The sequence below is a fragment of the Mchenga conophoros genome, linkage group LG3 (genome assembly GCF_057382185.1).
Source record: "Mchenga conophoros isolate Kocher_MC1m ecotype Shallow Benthic linkage group LG3, M_conophoros_male_GT1.1, whole genome shotgun sequence".
NCBI lineage: Eukaryota > Metazoa > Chordata > Actinopteri > Cichliformes > Cichlidae > Mchenga > Mchenga conophoros.
Genome location: NC_140528.1, coordinates 33,746,878 through 33,768,359, shown reverse-complemented (window position 1 = coordinate 33,768,359; position 21,482 = coordinate 33,746,878). Strand labels below are relative to the sequence as shown.

The 21,482-nt window shown below is 43.3% G+C and overlaps 1 protein-coding gene and 1 pseudogene across 1 annotated transcript; one reads left to right on the top strand and one right to left on the bottom strand.

Annotated features, from left to right (window-relative positions):
- Positions 1–1,190: 1,190 nt before the first annotated feature.
- LOC146578287 (E3 ubiquitin-protein ligase TRIM21-like) lies at positions 1,191–2,872 on the bottom strand (annotated as a pseudogene).
- Positions 2,873–12,387: 9,515 nt separating this feature from the next.
- On the top strand, positions 12,388–21,387 carry LOC146578286 (uncharacterized). The gene is made up of 7 exons (XM_085258168.1): positions 12,388–12,530; positions 14,580–14,940; positions 15,045–15,130; positions 15,438–15,761; positions 16,398–16,730; positions 19,731–20,060; positions 20,228–21,387. The coding sequence occupies exons 1-7, from the start codon at positions 12,494–12,496 to the stop codon at positions 20,659–20,661; spliced, it is 1,905 nt and encodes a 634-aa protein (XP_085114294.1). The 5' UTR covers positions 12,388–12,493; the 3' UTR covers positions 20,662–21,387.
- Positions 21,388–21,482: the final 95 nt, after the last annotated feature.

The following is a 21,482-nucleotide window of genomic DNA, read 5'->3' as shown; positions in this document are numbered from 1 at the left end:
TATAATCAATCAATAAGGTGAAAATATCAGATAAAAGGGTTTTTTTGGTTATAAGGAATAAAGAGGTCAAAGGTCAAAACAAGAGTACTGTTAAATTAAAATTAAAGGGTCAAAGGTCAGATTAAACAGGTTACACAGAAAGGATCGGCAAAACTTAAACAAGGATAAAGAAATAATACATTAAACAAGGAAATAAATTAAAAGTCTGAGTTAATGAGAAATTAAACGTTTAAATCAGGTTAAGAGTTAAATTTTAAGCTTTTCTTAGTTAAACTAAATAAAATAATCAGAATAAACGATTGGAGGAAAAAAGCAAAGATGTTGTGATCAAATAGTTTGTACGGCAGAAAGAAAAACATGTTTCAGTAGATTGTATGTTGGAAACCACAGTAGACACAGTAGACTCAAATCATTGTTACTGAGGAATTCTGCCTTAAACAGTAAAGTGTTCTTTAACAGTGTGTGTGTGTCTGCAGCTGTTCTTTGTGTTGTTGCTGCATCGTTGCCTCAGGGGGAAAGTTGTGTGTGTGTTATGCAGACTAGCAGAGACTGCAGCTGTCAGCAGCCACACACACTTTCTATTCTTCAAATCAAATCACAGTGAAACATGTTCACTGACAGCTCAGCTTCAGCATCGTCTTCATGCTGTGACTGCAGCCGTTCAACTCTGTTTGTCTTTAACCCAAATCATCACAACATGCAAATATAATCATCAAAATGATGTGACTGGAAGGATGCAGCAGTCTGTGCTCCACCTTTCTCCTCCACACCTGCAGGTGGAGAACATGGATGCATGAATCTCTACAGAGTTCTTTGAATATTATCCGTCTCATCAGTTTTCAGTGAACAAAACTCCTCACAGAGCCAAAATAAGCAGTTTGTATCCAACATAACTCAGCTGGACTCTGATGCTCCGTATAACAGCCACACATGAGTCTGGATTCACTCAAAGCATTGAACAAACTTTATTGGAAATGAAGCTTTTGGACATTTGTTCTCTGATATTTGCTCTTCAGCTCGAGTCTCCATCAGTGGGAACATTTCCTGATTCAACTTTTCTTCTGTTCAAATCAAACTCCATGAGAATCAAAGTGTGAATCAGAGTCCTGATGATCAGATTCTATAGAAACATGGAGACTGTAGAGGATTTACACTCAATATGTTCATTTGTTCCCTTCAAGAAAAATCAATCATTCATCCAATAAAATCAGTCATTGATCAGTTTGATTGACAGGACAGATGATCAGAGGTGCAGAGTTTTTACCTCCATCATTAGTACAGGGACAGAAGAATGGGTGGAGTTTGTGAGTGAAGGAGCAGCCAGTAAAGGAGTAGATCAGAGCTGCAGCACCTACATCATAAAAGGAGACCAGACCCTCCTCATAATCCACAAACACCCCCACCTTCTCAGGACCAGGATGGAGACAGAGGGGGACGAGAGGGGAAGCACCAGCTTTGTACTCATTTCCATTTCTCAGCATCACAGTCCAGAAACCATCCTGAGGACTCAGTGTGACTTTTCCCTTCCTGTTGATCGACTCTGTGGCCACTCCTAAATCCCAGTCAGTCTTTCCTTTAACCTGAACCTCAAAGTAAATCTGCCTGAAGAGAAACTCTGCTCTCCTAAAACCATAACACACTGAGAAAATCTCTCTGGGTTGTCTGGAAGTTTCTTCCTCACATCACTATGATAAACTTGTTTTCCATCATCAGACAGGATGAGTTTACGATGAGCTGTATCAGGATCCAGAGTCACATCCACCTCATGCTGCTGCACCCTCTGCAGCTCTGCAGCCTCAAACAGCTTCTTCTTCATGGGTTTCCAGACTGTCTCCTCCAGCTGAGCCACAGCTCTCCCCACAGTCCCCTCATATGATGGTGGATGAACTCTGACCTCTGTCCAGTCCTTGCTGGGTGGAGCAGCTTTCAGGGAGGAGAAGCTTTGGAGGAGGTGGAGGTGGTCTTCAGAGCGTGAGAGCTGCTCCACCTCAGAGCTTCTCTCCATCAGCTCAGAGATTTCCTGTTCCAGATCTTTGATGAGACCTTCAGCCTGTTTCTCTGTAGCTTCCTGTTTGTCTTCGATCTCCTTCATGAGTTCCTTCAGGCGTCTCTCAACAGACTCCATCAGAGCCGTGAGGACCTGAACACCTTCTGCTTTCTGTCTGTCTGCAGCATCTTTACTCATCTTCACCGACTCTGTGATCTCCTGAATCTTCAGTCGTCTCTTCTGGATCATCTGCTGAATCTCAGCCTCTGTCTTCTCCAGCTCTGCCTTCTTTCCTTCATATTCTTCTCTCAGAGGAACAACCTCGTGGTTCTTGTGGTCTAAAACAGAGCAGAGCATGCAGACACATGTCTGGTCGGTCTTACAGAACAGCTGCAGAAGGTTATCGTGCTTCGTGCACATCCTGCCTTCCAGGTTCTCCACAGCATCAACCAGCTGATGTCTTTTCAGACGTTTCAGTGTCAGATGAGGCTCCAGGTGAGTGTGACAGTAGGAGGTCTGACACACCAGGCAGGACTTCAGGGCCTTCAGTCTGGTTCCAGTGCAGACGTCACAGGGAACTTCTCCTGGTTTGGCAGCTTGTTGCTCTGAGCTGCTGCTGCTGGCTTTCTGCTGAGCTTCACGTCTGAACTGAGCCACCATCTCAGAGATGAAGGTGTTGACCCTCAGCTGAGGTCGAGTGTAGAAAGTCTCTTTACACATGGGACACTGACAGATGACATTCATGTCCCAGTGCTGACTGATGCAGGTTTTGCAGAAGTTGTGTCCACATGGTGTAGTGACTGGATCAGTGAACACATCCAGACAGATGGAGCACAGAAACTGATCTTCAGATCGCAGATTGCTGGCAGCAGACATGTCTGCACTCTGAGGGAGAAAGAAGAGAAACATTTGATTCAAAATTCTCTTTAAATTTCATTTTACAAAGAGAGAAACAAGCGTCAGTAGTCTGAGGAGCTTGGAGAGAAAAGCGTCTGGACTTCTTTAAGTTTCTACTCATCACAGAAGCTTCTTCACCTCATCCTCAACACGGACCAAGGAATGAATACTGCACTTTTGGAAGAACTCCCTCCCCTGCAGCCTCTTATCGTCAAAGGGACGGAGGTGGAGAGGGCAAACAGCCACAGATTCCTGGGACTGCAGGTTACATCAGACCTGAGCTGGACTCTCAACACTACAGCAACTGTGAAAAAAGCCCAGCAAAGGCTTTATTTCATTCGGCTGCTCAGGAAAGCTGGCATGAACCACCACCCTCTCACCCAGGCCTACAGAGGACTGATAGACAGCATCCTCACCGCAGGCATCACTGTCTGGTATGGAAACACTACACAGACAGAGAGGAAGGCTCTGCAGAGTCAGAAAGTCTGCAGAGAGGATTATGGGAACAACACTTGCATCCATGGACCTGCACATACAAAGCTGCACATACAATCTCAGACACAACAGAGCAGACAGCAGCATCACACACAGAACACGATTCTTCAACAGCTTCTTCCCCACAACTGTCAGACTGACGGCAAACAAAAACACACTGAACACTTAAAATAACACAGCACTACTTAACCTCACTTTGAATGTATCATCGGTTCACTGACCATCGGGCAATACACTCACAACAGACTTGTGAAACAGATCTGTGGAACAAATGTGCAACACTGTGAGTGCGATAAGAGGTAGAGAACTACACACTCTCTGTACATTTTCTTCTTTTTCTTTGTATATAGAAAATAGTACGACTACCCTACTCCGGACTTCATTTCTATCCTTCTGCTTTTTCTGTCTTTATATTGTTAAAGTGTGATTTGACTTGGAAAGCTCTGCACAAGTATTCCACTGTGCATGGACTGTTGGTCCTGTGTGCAAATGTCAAAATAAAAATCTTGAACCTTCAGTTGTCAGAGTAACTGGTGGAGACCCAGCAACACACTCAGACACAAACTGGTTCATCTGAAACACAAACTGAACAACGTCGTGTCTGCTGTACAGTGCAGCGTCCAGATGAACAGGATCAACAGGATGAACATCTTTTTAACAGTCGTTACAAAGATGTGAAGTTGTTTGGCTGACACAGACAAACAGTATCCCACATTCTTGATTTTTAGCTCACAAACACGTCTTATAAGGACTTATTGATCCTGAAATGTTGGAGGTTTTAGCTCTTTAAACAGTAAAGTTACAGGAGGATACAGATAATTATCAGGAAAATGTCCTCGGTTTGTTAAAACGATCCCGTCCGATAACACACGAGAACAATAAATGTATAATTTTCTGTTGTAACCCACAAACTGAACGGTCACACTCATCTTTCATGTTGTCACTAAAACATCACTCCTTCCACGTCTAGTTGGTCGTGATGGAGGCGGAGTGCGTTGGGTCCGCTTTCCCTGCCCAGCCGATGTTCCTGACGCAGGGAAACAGATCCTGTTGGGGATCCCTACCTTGGCACAACACCTGCCATGGTCTTTGCACACTCACCACAGTAAATGCATCATGTTGTCAGCTTTACAGTATCATAGTCAGAGAAACTGGTCAGGCCGCTCTCTTCCAAATGTCTACACTTCACCCTTTTACTGTCAGTGGGCTCAGAGTCCATCTAATGTGGCTCATTATCTGATGCCGTCTGCAGACCAGTGTTAGACACTGAGAGGTTGATGGCTCCGTGTCAGAGCACCGGCCTTAACGAAAAAGTTATCAATCGTTCTTTTCATCTTGTCTCATTACCCACAGCTACATCCACTCCTATCACGCTGCTCACCTCTGCTGCGACGATTCAAACAGCTGGAAAGTAAATAATTTGGAGACGGTGCGTTTGTGTCACAGTGAACAGTGAAAACAGAGACTTTCTAAAACAATGATGCATGTTAGTCATGTGATGCAGGCATGTGACCAATTAAACAAAGATAGTGGAGAGCATCATACAGCAGCAGTTTTGACAGTCCTATTAAAGATGAATATCAGTCTGCACATGCTCCACAGAGCTTTTCTTCAAATTCTTTAATTCTCTCTCGCTTTTGCAACTTTGTACTTTTGTGTTACTCGCAGCAACAACTCCACCTCATTGTTAGTCCATTTTAAAACTCGGTGCTTTTCCTCCACCTCTGCTGCGACGTTTCAAACAGCCGGAAAGTGAATCAGCGGCAGACAGAAATGAGACCGGTCAAATCGTCTTGCGTTTCACGCATGCGCAGGACTGGAACGTAAGCGTTTTCAGCCGTCTTAATGTGGACGCACAACTCTGTGAAAATGACTGAAAACACTAGTGTGGACGCGGAGCGCTGTTTTCAAATCTATCCGGGCGAGTGTGGACGTAGCCTAAGTGGCACCATGGAGAAATGAGGTGGCGCTCTAGACCCTGATGAAGTGAACAGAGTGAAGATTTGTGTAGAAGCAGGAAGTGTGATCAGCTGCACTCACCACTGTTGCTGAGAGAAACCTGATGGACTCCAGTGAATCTTCTTTTAGAGACAAACAGGACTCGACTGCAGCTCTGCTGCTGCTCTCTCACACTTTCACTTCTGCAAAATGACGTTGAGCTTCTTGTTTTTCAGGTGTTGCTCCGCCTCTTCTTGCCTCTCCCTTTACAGGAATCAGCCGGTCTGTACTCAGTGACTGTGTGCAGCGGGTGGGAGGAGTGAGGAGTGGTGTGTGGGTTCACACAGTAATGACGGCCTCAGGTGATCAGGAGAAACTCACCTGGATTTCCTTTTTCCACAGCAGACTGAGAGCTTCAGGTGGACCCTGAAGGAGGTCTCAGACACAGGTGGTAAAAGTACACACAGTGTGTACTGAAGTAGAAGTACTACTGTTAAAAATACTCCAAGTACTAATTCAACTTCTTTACTCAAGTAAAAGTAAAAAGTACTGGCTGTGAAATGAGAGTAAAAAGAGCTGATTGAAGAACATTTCTAACACGTGTTTATACAAAGCTAACTGAACCATGTGCTGCATCAACGTGATAATAAAATAATATTATTCACTTTGTTTCTGTCTAAATTTGAATTCTAATAAATATTTTAGCTTGAAATAAGTGAAAAAAATCTGCCAATGGAACAAGTTAAAATTCTCTATTTTTTCTCTGGTTTCAAGATTCACTGTCTTGAAAAAAGTTCATATCCGGTTGCGGACTCCCTCAGACGTCGGTGCGTTGTTGGTTCTTTGTGTCCGGGGATGGGCGTCCAGGTACACACCGGCTCACTCCTTGGTGGGTGCTTATCGGGGCCTGGAGCCTGGGGCTCGCTCGGGCCACTTTGTGGGTGGGGTGCCTCGGTCACTCTGGCACAGCTGGCTGCCGGCGGAGCTCACGGGCGCGTCACTGCAACCCCCCCTGGCTTCTGCTCCGCGGCTGCTGAGTGAGCCCTCATCTGGGACTCTCCTCAGCTCTTTCTGGGACAGTGGCGCGGCTGCCCCTCTGTGGGTCTTCCTTGGTCTCTTGTGTTCTGGGGGCCTCTGGATGTCTGGAGTTTTGATCTCCTCCATACCTGCTTCATGCCCTGGAGGACGGGGCTGTGGCCCCCCCACACCCTCTAGCAGATCATTACATGAAGGAACCTTTTAAAAACAAGCGCGTCCATGCTCACAGGTGTACACACGGGTGATCACACCCACAAACTACACCCTTTTTGGCTCCTACCTTAAGGTCAAGGTCAAATTTATTTATATAGCACATTTCAAACAGCCGATGCTGCACAAAGTGCTTAACAATATAAAAATGGTATTAAAAAGCAACAATGTAATACAATAATAACAATAAAAAACAATAATAGGACAGTAAAAGAATTAAAACAATAACTAAACTAATTCAAATAAGACCAAAATGTTTGGGTCATAGTGTGTTAAAAGCCAGGGCATAGAAATCTGTCTTTAGTAAAGATTTAAATTGCTCAAGTGTTTGTGCAGATCCAATATTTAAGGGGAGACTATTCCAAAGTCTGGGACCTGCCACAGAGAAGGATCTATCACCACAGGATTTGAGGTTAGTCCGTGGGATGGACAGCATTAGTTTTGAGCTAGACCTCGTGGTTTTTCCTGGAGCATAGGCAGAGAGGAGCTCAGACAGGTAAGGAGGGGCTCGGGCGTTAAGTGACTTAAAAACAAAAAGTAAAAGTTTAAATTGGATCCTGTAGGAGACAGGAAGCCAGTGTAAAGAAGCTAAAAGTGGGGTTATATGCTCTCTCCGTTTGGTACCAGTTAGCAGGCGAGCAGCTGCATTTTGAACCATCTGAAGATGATGGATGGTGGCCTGATCTAGACCATAATACAATGAATTGCAGTAGTCCAATCTGCAAGTAAGAAAAAGGTGAATAACACGCTCAAAGACATTAGCCGGAAGGTATGGCTTTACCTTGGCTAGCTGTCTTAACTAAAAAAAACAGGACTGAACTACTGCACTCACCTGCTTATTCAATTTAAAAGAACCATCAATATAGACACAGAGGTTTTTTACATGTGTTTTACAATACGAGGAAAGGGGCCCAGAGTGCTGTCGATATGATTAAAGTTGCCAAAAATGACAACCTCAGTTTTATTTTCATTTAGCTTTAAAAACTTTAATGACAACCACTGTTTGACATCATCAAGGCAGCGTAATAAGAGCTGGGGATGGTCTGACCCTGCTTTTAAAGGTAGATAAATCTGCAAATCATCAGCAAAACAATGAAATGAAATGCTGTACCGCGAGAAGATGGAGCCCAATGGCAACAAATAGAGTACGAACAGAGCAGGACCCAAAATAGAGCCTTGAGGTACACCGTATTTAAGAGGGGCTATTTTGGAGTTGTGGGGGCCCATACTGACATAAAAAAACCTTTCTGACAGATAGGACCGAAACCACTGTAAGGCAGATCCTTTTAGGCCAGCATGAAATTCTAGCCGTGATAACAGGATGTCATGGTCGACCGTGTCAAAAGCTGCTGACAAGTCCAACAATAAAAGGGCAGCAGGGCTGCCAGAGTCCAGAGCTAAAAGAATAGCGTTAAAAATCCTTAAAAGTGCTGCCTCAGTGCTATGTAGGGATTTAAAACCAGATTGAAATTTTTCAGAGATCATATAAGAATCAAGGTGTGCCTGCAACTGTAGGTAGACCACTTTCTCCAAGACTTTAGATAGGAAAGGAAGCTTTGAGATAGGCCTGTAGTTGGACAGAACAGTTGGGTCCAGGTTTTGTTTTTTAAGAAGCGGCTGAACTACAGCTTGTTTAAAGCATGATGGGACGCAGCCTGTAGCAAGGGACGTATTAATTAATCTCAGGATAAAAGGCCCAACAGTATTAAAAGTGCTTTTAAGCAAGCTCGGGGGAGACAATCAGAGGGGCAGTGTGATGATCTTAGGTTACTAACTACCGCGGTCAAGTCCTTAAGGGAGACGGGATCAAACTGCTCTAAGACAGCTGAGCACACAGGAGAAAGACTCTGATCTGAGGCAGCAGACAACGAGACAAGGGCCCTGATCAATAGGATCTTGTCATTAAAAAAATGCTAAAATATCATCGCACATACTTGGTGAAGAAGTGACTCCAGAATTATCACATAAACTAAGAAAGCGATTAAGAACGTTAAAAAGTACCTGAGGCCTGTGACTGTTTACTGACACTAAGTTTGAGACCTTAAAGCACACTGTGCGCTGTCGATCTTACGTGCTGCACAATAATGTTTAATATTTAGTATTACTGTTATAGTCACATAGATCATCGTGATGTTGTTTATACTATTGCTCTAGTCTTCCTCTGCTTGTTTTCTTTTTTCTTTCTCAACAGGTGATCAAGAGAAAGGAAAAAGAAAAAAAAGGTGATGAAGCAGATTTTCATCGTGTTTTCTCTCTCTCTCTCTTTTCCTTTTTCTTTCTCTCTCCTTCTGTTAACTTTCTTCTGAACTTTTCTTCTTGTTTTTCTTTCCCGTCCCCGAGTCCAGTCTGGCCTGATTACAATAACTTATAAAAATAACTAATAAAGATCAAATAAACTATGACAATCAAGTGGACCAGTATTGCAAAAGGCCCACTTGGGAAAGTAAATCTGTTGGGCATTTGTCTTGGCCTTCAGACATAATTCTGATTGCTACAGTGCCAGACAGGACACACACACACACACACACACACACACACACACACACACACACACACAAAAGATAGACCTGAAAAGCTCAATTGAAGAAGCAAGTGGTCTCACCAGAATACCTCGGTACTTCATATAAGTTCCTGTTAGGCATAGCAACAAAGAGGAATAAGGATTAATATGTGAGTGGGGCACACAAAGGAAAACTACACTGACCAACATCTGCACCACCTGCATTTACTACAAGAAAGCCTATGACTCTGTGCCTCACACAGGGATCCTGGAAGTGCGCAAGATCAACTGGACTGCAAGGACCTTCATAAGTCACCATCAAGTGCATTATTTACCAAGGAGTTGCTCTGTCCTCACAGCTGTTTCTTGAAGACGTTTCATCCGAGAAGCTTCTTCAGTTCTAGGGTCGAACCGTGGAAAATCCCAGATTTAAGCCCCGTGGGAGTGTCCCCCCAAGAGGGACAATGGCGTGAAAACGGGTGTAGGTCACAATCAGCCAAGGTTTTTGGATGAGTTCATTGTGAACTTGTGCTTGTGAACTTTGGCATCCTCAAAAGAGTGACCTTTGTCCTTTAGATGCAGATGGACTGCTGAGTCTTGTCCTGTGGAGGTGGCTCTTCTATGCTGTGCCATACATTTATGAAGTGGCTGTTGGGATTCCTTAATCTTAGATAAGTAAAAGCCATATCTGAACCATGGCTGAATGAAGGCACCTGTGAAGCCAGAAGAAAGTGTAGAGAGCTGAACGTAAACGGAAGAAGGATGAACTTCAGGTGTCAGCAAATATTACAGTATTACTGGAATTCACATCCTGAAATGACTGCAAATTACAGACCTATTTCCAAATTGAGTTTTATCTCAAAGATTCTTGAAAAGGTAGTTTACAAGCCATGAATATCCATTTTTAGAAGAATGTTGTATTTCGGAAGTTTTTCAATCTGGTTTTAAAGCTTTGCATAGTACAGAATCTGCCCTTTTAAGAGTTTTTAATAATTTTTTTAGGAACTGCATCACATGACTGTGTTATGATCGTGCTTTTAGATTTAACAGCTGCCTTTGATACAGTGGATCATAAGATTTTAATTTGCAGGTTAGAGCAGGTGGTGGGTGTTAGGAGTACTGCACTGCAGTGGTTCAGATCCTAATTGGCAGACCAAACTTTCTCTGTGAAACTTGGTGAGCTTGTATCCTCTGCTGCTTCTTTTCAATGTGGGGTTCCACAGGGTTCAGTTTTAGGCCCGCTTCTTTTCTCCTTATATCTGATACCACCCGAGTATATTTTCAAGAAACATGGGGTTTCTTTCTACTGTTTTGCCGATGACTCCCAGATTTGTTTCCCACTTAAAAGATAAATGGTTTCTCAGTAGACCCTCTGCTCAGATGTCTTGATGAAATAAGGGCCTGGGTGGCTTTGAACTTTTTACATTTTAATGAGCAGAAAACAGAAGTGATGGTTTTTGGTGGCACTTCTGAGACCACTACTATGGATCCTGGTTTGCTGGCGCAGTTTGTTAAACCAATCACCACTAACCTGGGAGTTTAAATGGAGGCAGATGATGAAGTTGAAAGCCAGGTCAGAGCTGTTGTAAAATCTGTCTTTTTTTCATTTGAGACAACTGGCAAAAATAAAGCCCATCTTATCAGAGCAGCTTTTTGAGACAGTAATCCATGTCTTTGTTACATCTAAGATAAGAGATGAGATAAGATGTACCTTTATTAGTCCCACATGTGGGAATTTTCTAGACTCCATTATTGTAACGCACTTTATAGTGGGGTTAGTGATGCATCTGTTAGGCGTCTGCAGGTTATGAAGCGCATCTTTTAACTGGAACAAAAAGGTCTGAGCACATTACCCCCATTTTAATTTCACTTACTGGCTTCCTGTCACAAACTGGTAGTAGGAACTCAAGAGCAGAGCGGTGTGACGTCTCCAAAAACAGTTTATTTACAGCACCAGTGCACGATATATACACTGAAGGGAAAATCCAAACTCCAGGGAATCACAGGGAAGCGCTCTCACACTCGCTCACGTCTTCTTGCCCAAACTCACACACGCTCACACGACAGGGAGGTCAGGAAAGTCTGTAGCAGAGGAAAGGGAAGTCACTCACAAATCACGAATCACAGGTATACTCAAGCACAGGTTCACAGGAGCTGGGAGAATCACTAACGTCTGTAGTACAATCATCCAGCGATGAGAGGATCTGTGTTCCAGCCTCAAATAGTGCTCCAGGTGATGACAGCTGATTGTTGACAGGTGTGTGGGCCAAGGGCGGGAGCCCACGTTGAGCTCCGCCCAGGCAGAGAGAGAGAAAACCAAACACCACATGCAGCCTTGTGGGGCCGGCCGGGCAGGCACGGAGACCATGACACTACCTGTACATTTTAGGGTCCTTCTTAAAGTTCTTTATTTGTTTTTAAATCTCTTATAGCCTGCCCCCACCTCTCTGAGATGCAACAGCCATATGCACCTTCCCACTCCCTTAGTAAGCATTAATTTGCTTTGGCTGTAGCAGCTCCAAAGTTGTGGAACGATCTGCCCTTGCACATTAGGCAGGCTTCTTCTCTTTCTGAGTTTTAAACTCTTCTTAAAACACATTTTTTTGCTAGCGTGTTCAGCATTTTGTGAACCCTGGTTTTATTTTAAAGGGCTTTATAAATAAAGATGGTATCATACAGTATGGTAAAGTTAAATTAACACCTATAATTCACAGTTAAATAACAGTGGCCATTATGAAGTGTTACCCACTCAGTTCCTTTCTGTTACTGAATGAACTCCCACTGGTCACCATCAGCCTTTGCTGTGTTTGATTTGAGTATCACTCCCTCTGGTGGGCTGTACATGTATTACATGTGAATGGAAGTAGATTTTTTGTTGTTGTTTTTGCTGTTTTCTTCAGTTTTGTAACTAGAATTTAAATCTATCCTATAATATTTATGATTAAAAGTTACATTTAAAGAGAAGTGAAAATAAAGATCAATCCCAGCTGTGCTTAGATGCACTTAGATGGTGGGAAAATAGTTAAAAGAGAGTGGGAATCAACAGATCCAAAACTGGAAACATTTAATTTTAGTGTTTCATGTTGAAAAAGTGTCATGATTAAAGTTATGCATAACAGATTAAAATCACAGATTTGAAGCAGGAAGTTTTTAAATGTGCAAATAGGTTATTTAGGTTTTTACTCTAATGAATGCTTCTTTCATTCAAACAGTTTCTTCTTTACTGGCTGAGGCTTTTGTGAACACTCCTCCTCCTCCTGCTTTTAAAGAAGTGTTTCCTCTTCCTGAATGAAAGCAATCCACAGGTGTGATGTGTGACATGGAGAGCAGCCAGAAAACACCTTTGGCTTCTTGGCAGGATTATTTAATCTCTTAGTCGGTTCAGGTTGAAGATTAACTTTGTAGATGTCTACTCTCTGTATAGCAACATGAAGATTTTGGATTTGTTTTTGATCCTCCTGTACGGTAAGAAAAGTTTCTTTTAAACTTATGACACACACACATATTTACACAAGCACACACACACTGGTTTTGCTTACAGAAACAGTCAGACAGGTTTGTGCATGTTGATCAGGAAGATAAGTTCTCAAATGCCGCAGGTTATTCTCGCATAGTTAAAGCCAAAAGAGAGAATTGTTTCTGTTTTAGGACCAAGTGTATGTTTGCACCAGACTTTTACCATAAGAAGTATGTAAATGAGAAAAAACTGAACTGTAGTCCTCTCATTTCTTTTAAAACAATGACGGGACTCAAACACAAACACACTGAAGCTGAAGTCCAGCTGTAATCCAGGCCTGAGTTCTGAACAGTAAGACAGTCAGTGGGTAAAATATCACAGGCAAGGGGGAGAGATGACAGACAAAATATAAAAACAGCAAAGGTAAACACACACACACACACGGCATTATTATAGACAGGAGAAACGTCTTGGAAATAGTCTTTGAGGATGTAGAATCCACATCTGTCACTGGTGGGCAGATAAACTGAATCCGTTGATACAGCCATCCTTGGATGTGCATCTGAGGCAAATGATCAGACGGAGCAGGTGGTGGTCAACCTCCCGAGCAAACCACACCTCATCCAAAGTTTGGGCATGGAGGTGGTCACCACGTACAAGCTGCTGGGTGTTCACCTTAACAGTAACAATAACCTGGACTGAAGTCTGCAGGACATTACTGAGGATGTCTGCAATCTTTTATCCAGAGCTCTGCTGTGGAGGCGGCAGCAGAGAGAGGGGCAGGTAACGGCTAAATAGCCTGGTGAAGAGGGCCAGCTCTGTCCTGGACAGTCCCCTAGACCCCATAAAGGAGGTGGGTGGGCTATTATGCACAACATCTCTCATCCCTGCATGAGACTGTGGACGGAGACTGTGGATGGAGACTGTGGATGGAGACTGTGGAAGGAGACTGTGGATGGAGACTGTGGAAGGAGACTGTGGATGGAGACTGTGGACGGAGACTGTGGATGGAGACTGTGGAAGGAGACTGTGGATAGAGACTGTGGATGGAGACTGTGGACGGAGACTGTGGATGGAGACTGTGGACGGAGACTGTGGAAGGAGACTGTGGAAGGAGACTGTGGACGGAGACTGTGGAAGGAGACTGTGGAAGGAGACTGTGGATGGAGACTGTGGACGGAGACTGTGGAAGGAGACTGTGGATGGAGACTGTGGACGGAGACTGTGGATGGAGACTGTGGATGGAGACTGTGGATAATAATAATAATAATAACTTTATTTATAAAGCGCTTTCAAACAAAGTGCTGTACAACTATTTAAAACTAAAAAGATAAAAAAATAATAATAATAAAAGCGATACATAGCAATACAGGTAAAAGACACAATACAAGTTAAAAACAGTAAGAATTTAAAAACTAAAAGCCATAGAATTAAGACTTGTAAGATAAGATGAACAAATGTGTCTTCAGCTTAGTTTTAAAAACCTCCACAGAGCATGCCTGCCTAACATCTTGAGGGAGGTTGTTCCACAGAAACGGGGCATAAAAAGAAAAAGCTCTCCAATTGTCTTTTTTCTGGCTCTAGGAACCTTTAGAAGGCCAGAGTCCTGAGATCGGAGAGCATGGGATGGAACGTAAAGATGTAAAAGGTCGGAGAGGTATGAAAGTGCCAGCCCGTTTAAAGCCTTGTAGGTGAGCAGCAGGACCTTAAAATCTGCTCGAACCTGACAAGGTAGCCAATGCAGAGATCTCAGAACAGGGTTAATGTGCTCAAATTCCCCAGTTCTTGTTAAAATGCGAGCAGCTGCATTTTGCACCATCTGGATGGAGCGCTATCACAGGTCCTTCATCCCGACAGAAGCCAGGCTGTAACATTATAAACAGGATGAACACTGTTTATAAATATGTGTGTATAACTATCACTGCCTTCACTTTATGTGCACATAAAACATCTTGTTGTATTTTTCTGCACATAGTAACCATTGAATCTTTTTATTATTTATTTTTTCTATTTTTATGTGGGATCAATAAGGTCTTTGTCTATGTCTGTGTCCTCAGTTTCCCAGTGTGCCTCAGGTGTAGAGGTACTAGAGGGGGCGGAGTTTGTTCTCCTGCCCTGTGAGTATCCTACTTTTGAAGAAAAAGAATCCACAGCTGTGTGGAGTCGCTATGACCTCAATCCCTCCACAGTGCACCTGCGTCGACGAGAAGGCGATGACCTCCAGAACCAAAATGAGCAGTTCAGCGGCCGAACATCGATGAATCCTGACGCTCTGGAAACCGGAGACCTCAGTCTCACTCTGAAAAAGCTTCAGCTGTCTGACAGCGGCAGCTACACCTGCACCGTCCGTAAGTTTGGAGTAGAACTGGGTCAGTCAAGAGTGGAACTGCAGGTTCAGCGGGTCAAAGGTGGAGGTCAGTGCAAAGAGATTCAAAATCACATGTAGTGTCACAGAGTGTTAATCATTTTATGTTAACATCATGTAATGTTCATGTTTTCATTGTGTTATAAGTTCCCATCAGTGTCCCAGTGGCTCTGGGTGTCCTGGCTGTAGTTGCAGCTGTCATCGTGGGTGTTGGAGTTCACTTCAGAGGCTATTTTAAGAAAGGTATGTTGTGTATGTGTGACGTGTTTGCATTGTGAATAATCTGAATCATCCCTAAACCTCAGATTTATTTTACTTGACTTGCAGTGTTTTTACTTCTTCTTAATCTATTAGTTATGTTAATAGGTTGTTTTAATTGTCTCCTTTCTTTCAATAAAACACAAACCAGTGTTTCCCCATGTTTCATGTTCTTAAGGAATCCTCCAGCGCATTTTGCAGAACAGGCTCCCCTCACACACTTTACATGTCAAACATGGGGGCTTTGACAGACTGCGTGCACAAATCATTATTTGTTTTTCTTACTTCACAGTCTCACAGGTGGATGTGGATTCGGGGGTGGAGTCTGTTCAGCTGCCCTTTATAACCACAGTTTACCGACATGAAGATGTAACTGTAGAGTGGACTGACAGCTCCAACAGGATAGTGCACGTCTTTAAAAACGGCTCTGACCACCTTGAAAAACAGCACTGGTTTTACAGAAATCGAACAATGATGAGGAAAAACCTGCAGATAGCTGTGGACCTCAGCCTGACTCTGAAATACCCGACAAACAGAGACGCACTCACCTACACCTGCACCGTCTACAGGGGGGGAAACATCCTAAAGAAGAAACAAGTGAAGCTCTACGTCAGAGGTGAGTGCTGTAGACAGAAGATGAAGATGTGAGTCATGAATTAAAGAGCTTGGTGACCACACTGATAATCTGTCCCTGAGGTGAACAGGACTTGATGAGTGAGCTACAGTAAGATCTATTAAGTTAGGTTTTTCAACCATTACTTTTTTATCAGCTCAAACTGAAGATGTGACACAAGTCCAAGAAATTGAGGAGTTTCAGAGAAATTTATAAAATGATTTAGAATGAAAATATTATAATGATAATGTTTTTGAGTCAATGTCAGCCTGAAAGCACCAGGATTTTAAGGATCAGATGTTTTCTTAAGGAAACTCACACGAGCTTCTTCTATTTCTTCTATTCCACATTAAACAACCTCATTAAAATGCTGCACGCTTTGTCTGGGCCTGCATAGCCCAGAATAATAGCTTATTTAACAAAAGTTCATATTAATCTGCATGTAGAGAGAAAATTCAAAGGAAATATTAAGTAGGCAAGCTCACATGATGGTATATTAACGTTTCCTCAGTGGAGCAATGGGACAAATCCCAGGCTGCAGCCAGTTTTCAGTGCAGATGTTTCACTTCATCCAAACAAAATGTTCTCAGTGCTGATGATGCTGTGTTCAGCTCATTGTGGTATTTTTTCTCCTTTCAGTCCCCCTGGTGGAGGTGGAGCAGGGGGTCGAGTCTGTACAGCTGCCCTGTAAAACCAAACTTCACCTGCTTAAAGGCAGTAAAGTGGAGTGGACCTGCATTTACATCCGGACCACAAAGGTCCACGTGAATGAGAACGGCTCTGACCAGCCTGAAGAACAAGACCACTTTTACAGAGACCGAACGAAGATGAATGAAGACCTGCTGAAAACTGGAGACCTCAGTCTGACCCTGAGATACCCCACAGACAGAGACAACGAAGTCTACACCTGCACCGCCTACAGCAGCGAGGGAAACATCCTGCTGAAGAGAGAAGTGAGGCTTCGAGTCAAAGGTCAGAAATGAATTTAAGTCAGTTATTTATACAGCACCAAATCACAACAACAACTGCGTCAAGGCACTTTATATTATAAGGTAGTTCCTTCAATAATACAGAGAAAACAGAGAAAAACCCAACAATCATATGAGCCCACTATGGGTAAGTGCTTTGGTGATAGTGGGAGGAAAAACTCAGTTTTAACAGGAAGAAACCTCCGTCAGAACCAGGACTGGGGCGGCCATTTCTGACCCATTCCAACAAAACGATGGCTGATAAACACACGTGCTGTGGTAGAGAGGCAGAGGTTATTAATGACTAATTATAACATTCAGAGAGGTGTATTAGTGTATTAACACATCATCACAACCACAATCAACACAATCATCATCTCGGCTCCTCTGACGACCTGTTTGCTGTTGCATGCTGCTGAAAGGCAGTGGGGAGAGGGGACACTCGGGCAGTGCATTTATCACGTATAATGTGTTTCCTGGATACACTGCTGCTTTTACAGCATTCAGAGATCAATGGCTCCGTGTCAGAGCTGGCTATGAATTTCAGACGGATCAGACTTTAACTTAACAAAAAAGTTATCAGTAGTTCTTTTCATCTTTCCTTATTACCCACACCTACATCCACTCTGTCAGGCCCAGGCTGCTCACTAGGGCTGGGTATCATCACTGATTTCTATAATCCCTTTGATTCCGATTCACGAGGTCCCGATTTGATTCAATTTAGCCTCAGACAGTCAGAAATATTATAATTTTGATCATTTATCAGCACCGATACATGTGAGACTTCATCACAATTGTGAGCATCACAGCAGATGTCTTTGTGTCAGAGTAACTGAGGATAAAACACAGAAAAACATGAAGGAGATTTTCCTGGTCTGTCGTTTTATAGCAGATAACCTTAAAAATATTCTGCAGTAGATCAAAAACTGTAGAAAACCATGAATCGACATATGAACATTACCTGATGCTGCTGAAGTTGTCATGGGCCGTGGTGCGCGGGCACGAAAGGATCCAGGCGCAGACTCCGCGCTAACAGAAAAAACACTTTATTGTACCAACGAAAGGCGACCTGGGGAAACTAGGGAGCAAAGCAAGAAACTAAAAACCCGGGGAAACAATGACACGAGGAAGCCGGGATCGGGATGGTGGGAGGCTGCAACAGAAAGGGGAGATGATTACTAGGGAGCCGGGAAGCGGGGAAAACACATCTGGACTGAGTTAGAGTAGGGGCTTACGATAGAACGGGACCGTGGGAGCTCGGGAGGGAAGTGTGGCAGTCCGTGGGGCAGGAAGTCCGTGGGAATAGCGAATGGGCCAGGTGAGCACCGCGAGATCCAGTTGAGCCGGAGGACAGGCAGGTAGCAGACGCCGAGTAGAAACCTGGACAGAAGTAGGCAGGTAAAACACAGTTCCAATCCAGAAGAGAATGCACGCTTTTCGTGGAAGTCTGGTTACCACTGTGGTGGTGACTAACGGACTGGCGTGGAGCATCTGTCAGCGCCGGGTTAAGTAGATCTCCGTGTAGTCACCGTGATGGAGAGCAGGTGTGCTGGTGATGGCCCAGCCCGGGGGTGTGGCTACCCAAGCATCACGCATTCCACAGACACAGGACCATGGACCATGACAGAAGGGAAGCAGAGCAAAGTTACAGAGGTTCTTTTTAAAAGTGGAATTAATGATGACATTTATCAAATGTGAGTTGTAGTTTGGATCTTGTCTGTGAAGCTTCTCAGTGATCCAGGTCATCGTAGTCTAAGGAGTGTGGAAAGGAAAAACATCTGGACTTCTTTAAGTTGCTTGAAGATGTTTCACCTCTCATCCGAGAAGCTTCTTCAGTTCTAGGACCTAATTGGTCACACTCTAGGGACTCCCCGGCAGACTACACCTATTGCAGCATAACTAAGGGAGGATTCAGGGTCACCTGGTCCAGCCCTAACTATGTGCTTTAGCAAAAAGGAAAGTTTGAAGCCTAATCTTAAAAGTAGAGATAATGTCTGTCTCCTGAATCCAAACTGGAAGCTGGTTCCACAGAAGAGGGGCCTGAAAACTGAAGGCTCTGCCTCCCATTCTACTTTTAAATACTCTAGGAACAACAAGTAGGCCTGCAGAGCGAGAGCGAAGTGCTCTAATAGGGTGATATGGTACTACAAGGTGATTAAGATAAGATGGGCCTGATCATTTAAGACCTTGTATGATTAGCATCCCACAGTGAAGTGCTCTGGGTAAACTGGTGTAAGATCCAATAAAGTCATTACTTGTCATCTTGTCATTATATGCTCCACTTTCTTGTAACTAGTTACCAAAATAGATTGTACTGATACAATACAATAGATACTTTATACCCAAAATGTGTTGAGATCAGGAGTATCTGTACTTCATTGATTTGATTGATCGCAATCTGTGTGTTACATGAACACACAGATTGTAGTTTTGGGTAAGTTTAAGGGTCCAAATATGTGTTTCACTCAATGATATACAGATGAATTTACACTTTTTATGTAATCTTTCTTTTTTGGATTTTTTTGTTAATAAATGGTAAATGGCCTGTATTTATATAGCGCTTTACTCAGTCTCTAAGGACCCCAAAGCGCTTTACACTACATTCAGTCATCCACCCATTCACACACACAGTCACACACTGGTGATGGCAGCTACAGTGTAGCCACAGCCACCCTGGGGCGCACCGACAGAGGCGAGGTGATAATTTGTCTCCCTTTATTAAAATCAAACTACCATAAAAATTAGAGACTCGTTCTTTCTTTGTGAGCAGTCCCACTCAAATCCTACTAAAGTGGACTGAAGGCAACAATTCAAAAGAAATGAAGAACAACCAATAAAATACATTAATCCTGAATTAAATGAGTGTAGTATATTTCATCTTTAGGAAATCAACACAAGCAAAGACAAATATCATAGTTTGAGCTTAAAATTGAATATTAAAGCTCTCTTTGGAATCATTGAATAAAACTGCTGCTGTGTCATGTTGTGTTTGTTGTCCTCTCAGTCTGTCAGGTGGACGGGGAGGAGGGGGCGGAGTCTGTCCAGCTGCCCTTCACAACCACAGAAAACCTGCCTGCAGATGCTGAAGTGGAGTGGTGGCGCTATGAACCTGAACCACCGATGACTGTTCACAAATATCACGCCGGCTCTGACCAGCCTGACGCACGAGACCAGTTTTACAGAGAGCGAAACGAAATGACAGACGACTCACTGAAAACTGGAGACCTCAGTCTGACCCTGAAACTCCCCACAGACAGAGACACTGGAAAGTACATCTGCAGAGTTGAGGGGAAAGGGATCAAGAGAAAGAAAACAGTTCTGCTGAGAGTGATGAGTCAGTGCAAATACCTATGAAATATTTCTTACAGTGTATTTGTTTATAAAATGACAACAACAATAATTAAATGTAAATATCAGACTGCAGCATAAAGAAGCTTAATAAGGTGTTTTCTAGATTCACTGCTGTCTGTACAGCTCATGTTGTGTTTGTTGTCCTCTCAGACTGTCTGCTGGAGGTGGAGGAGGGGGCGGAGTCTGTCCAGCTGCCCTTCACAACCACACAAAACCTGCCTGAAGATGCTACAGTGGTGTGGGAACGTAAAGAACCTGAATACAGGAGGGTTCACGTGTATAAGAACGGCTCTGACCAGCCTCACAAACAGCACCAGGATTACAGAGACCGAACGAAGATGAATGAAGACCTGCTGAAAACTGGAGACCTCAGTCTGACCCTGAAACAGCCCACAGAGAGAGACAGTGGAGAATACATCTGTAATGTCTGCAGCAAAGAAAAATGCATTTCAAGAGAGACCACGGTGCTATTAAGAGGGCCGAATTCATGGTTCCATTTAGGGAGGCAAGTCTTGCAGGTCCCGAGGCAGGAAAACAGCCTCAGACTATCAGACTATCACCACCATATTTTACTGTTGGTATGAGCTTCCTTTTCTGAAATGCAGTGTGTAATGACACACACTCATCAGTCCAGGGTCTTTTTCCCCAAAAGTCTTGGAACTCTGCCACGCAGGCTGGTGTGCTCCAGTCCCTTTCTTAAAGTGTAGTCATGAGAAAGGGACTTTGATTTTAACTTGAACTAAAAGCTGATCCTAAACTAAGCACAGATCAAACTGATTGATCAGCCATCAGAGGAGTCGGATCAATGGAGCTGCTTCTGTTCCTGATGTCCCCTGTTTGATCCTGGACCTGAACTCTCCCTGCAGAGACAAGACAGTCAGACAGGGACAGACAACAAGAGACAAACTTATATTTTCATACTGACCTTTGACCTTTAAAGAAACAATTCTTTAGGAGACTATCTGGCCATCCGTTCTCATCTGCCCTGAAGCGCACTTGGTTTCTGCAGCCGGATAATTATGCAAAACACCCAAATAAGTCAAAGTTCTTACCTGAATCTGATTTATATGCTGTGACATGACCTTAAAAAGGTGGTTCATGCTTGAAAACCCAGCAATGTGGCTAAATTACAACAATTCTGCAACAGTGAGTGGGCTGAAAATCCTCCACAGTGCTGTTAAAGATTTATTGCAGGTTGTTACAAATGCTTGGTTGCAGTTATTTATTAAATTCAGGGGGCAATAGCTTTTTCTGACATGTTCATCTAGGTTTGGGTTTTTCCCCTTAATAATAAACACATTTATTTAGAAACTGCATTTTGTATTTACTTCTGTTCTTTGGATAATATTGTAATTCAATTAATGTTTTATCACTCACCTTTGAAAGTTCAGGTCAGGGGTTAACG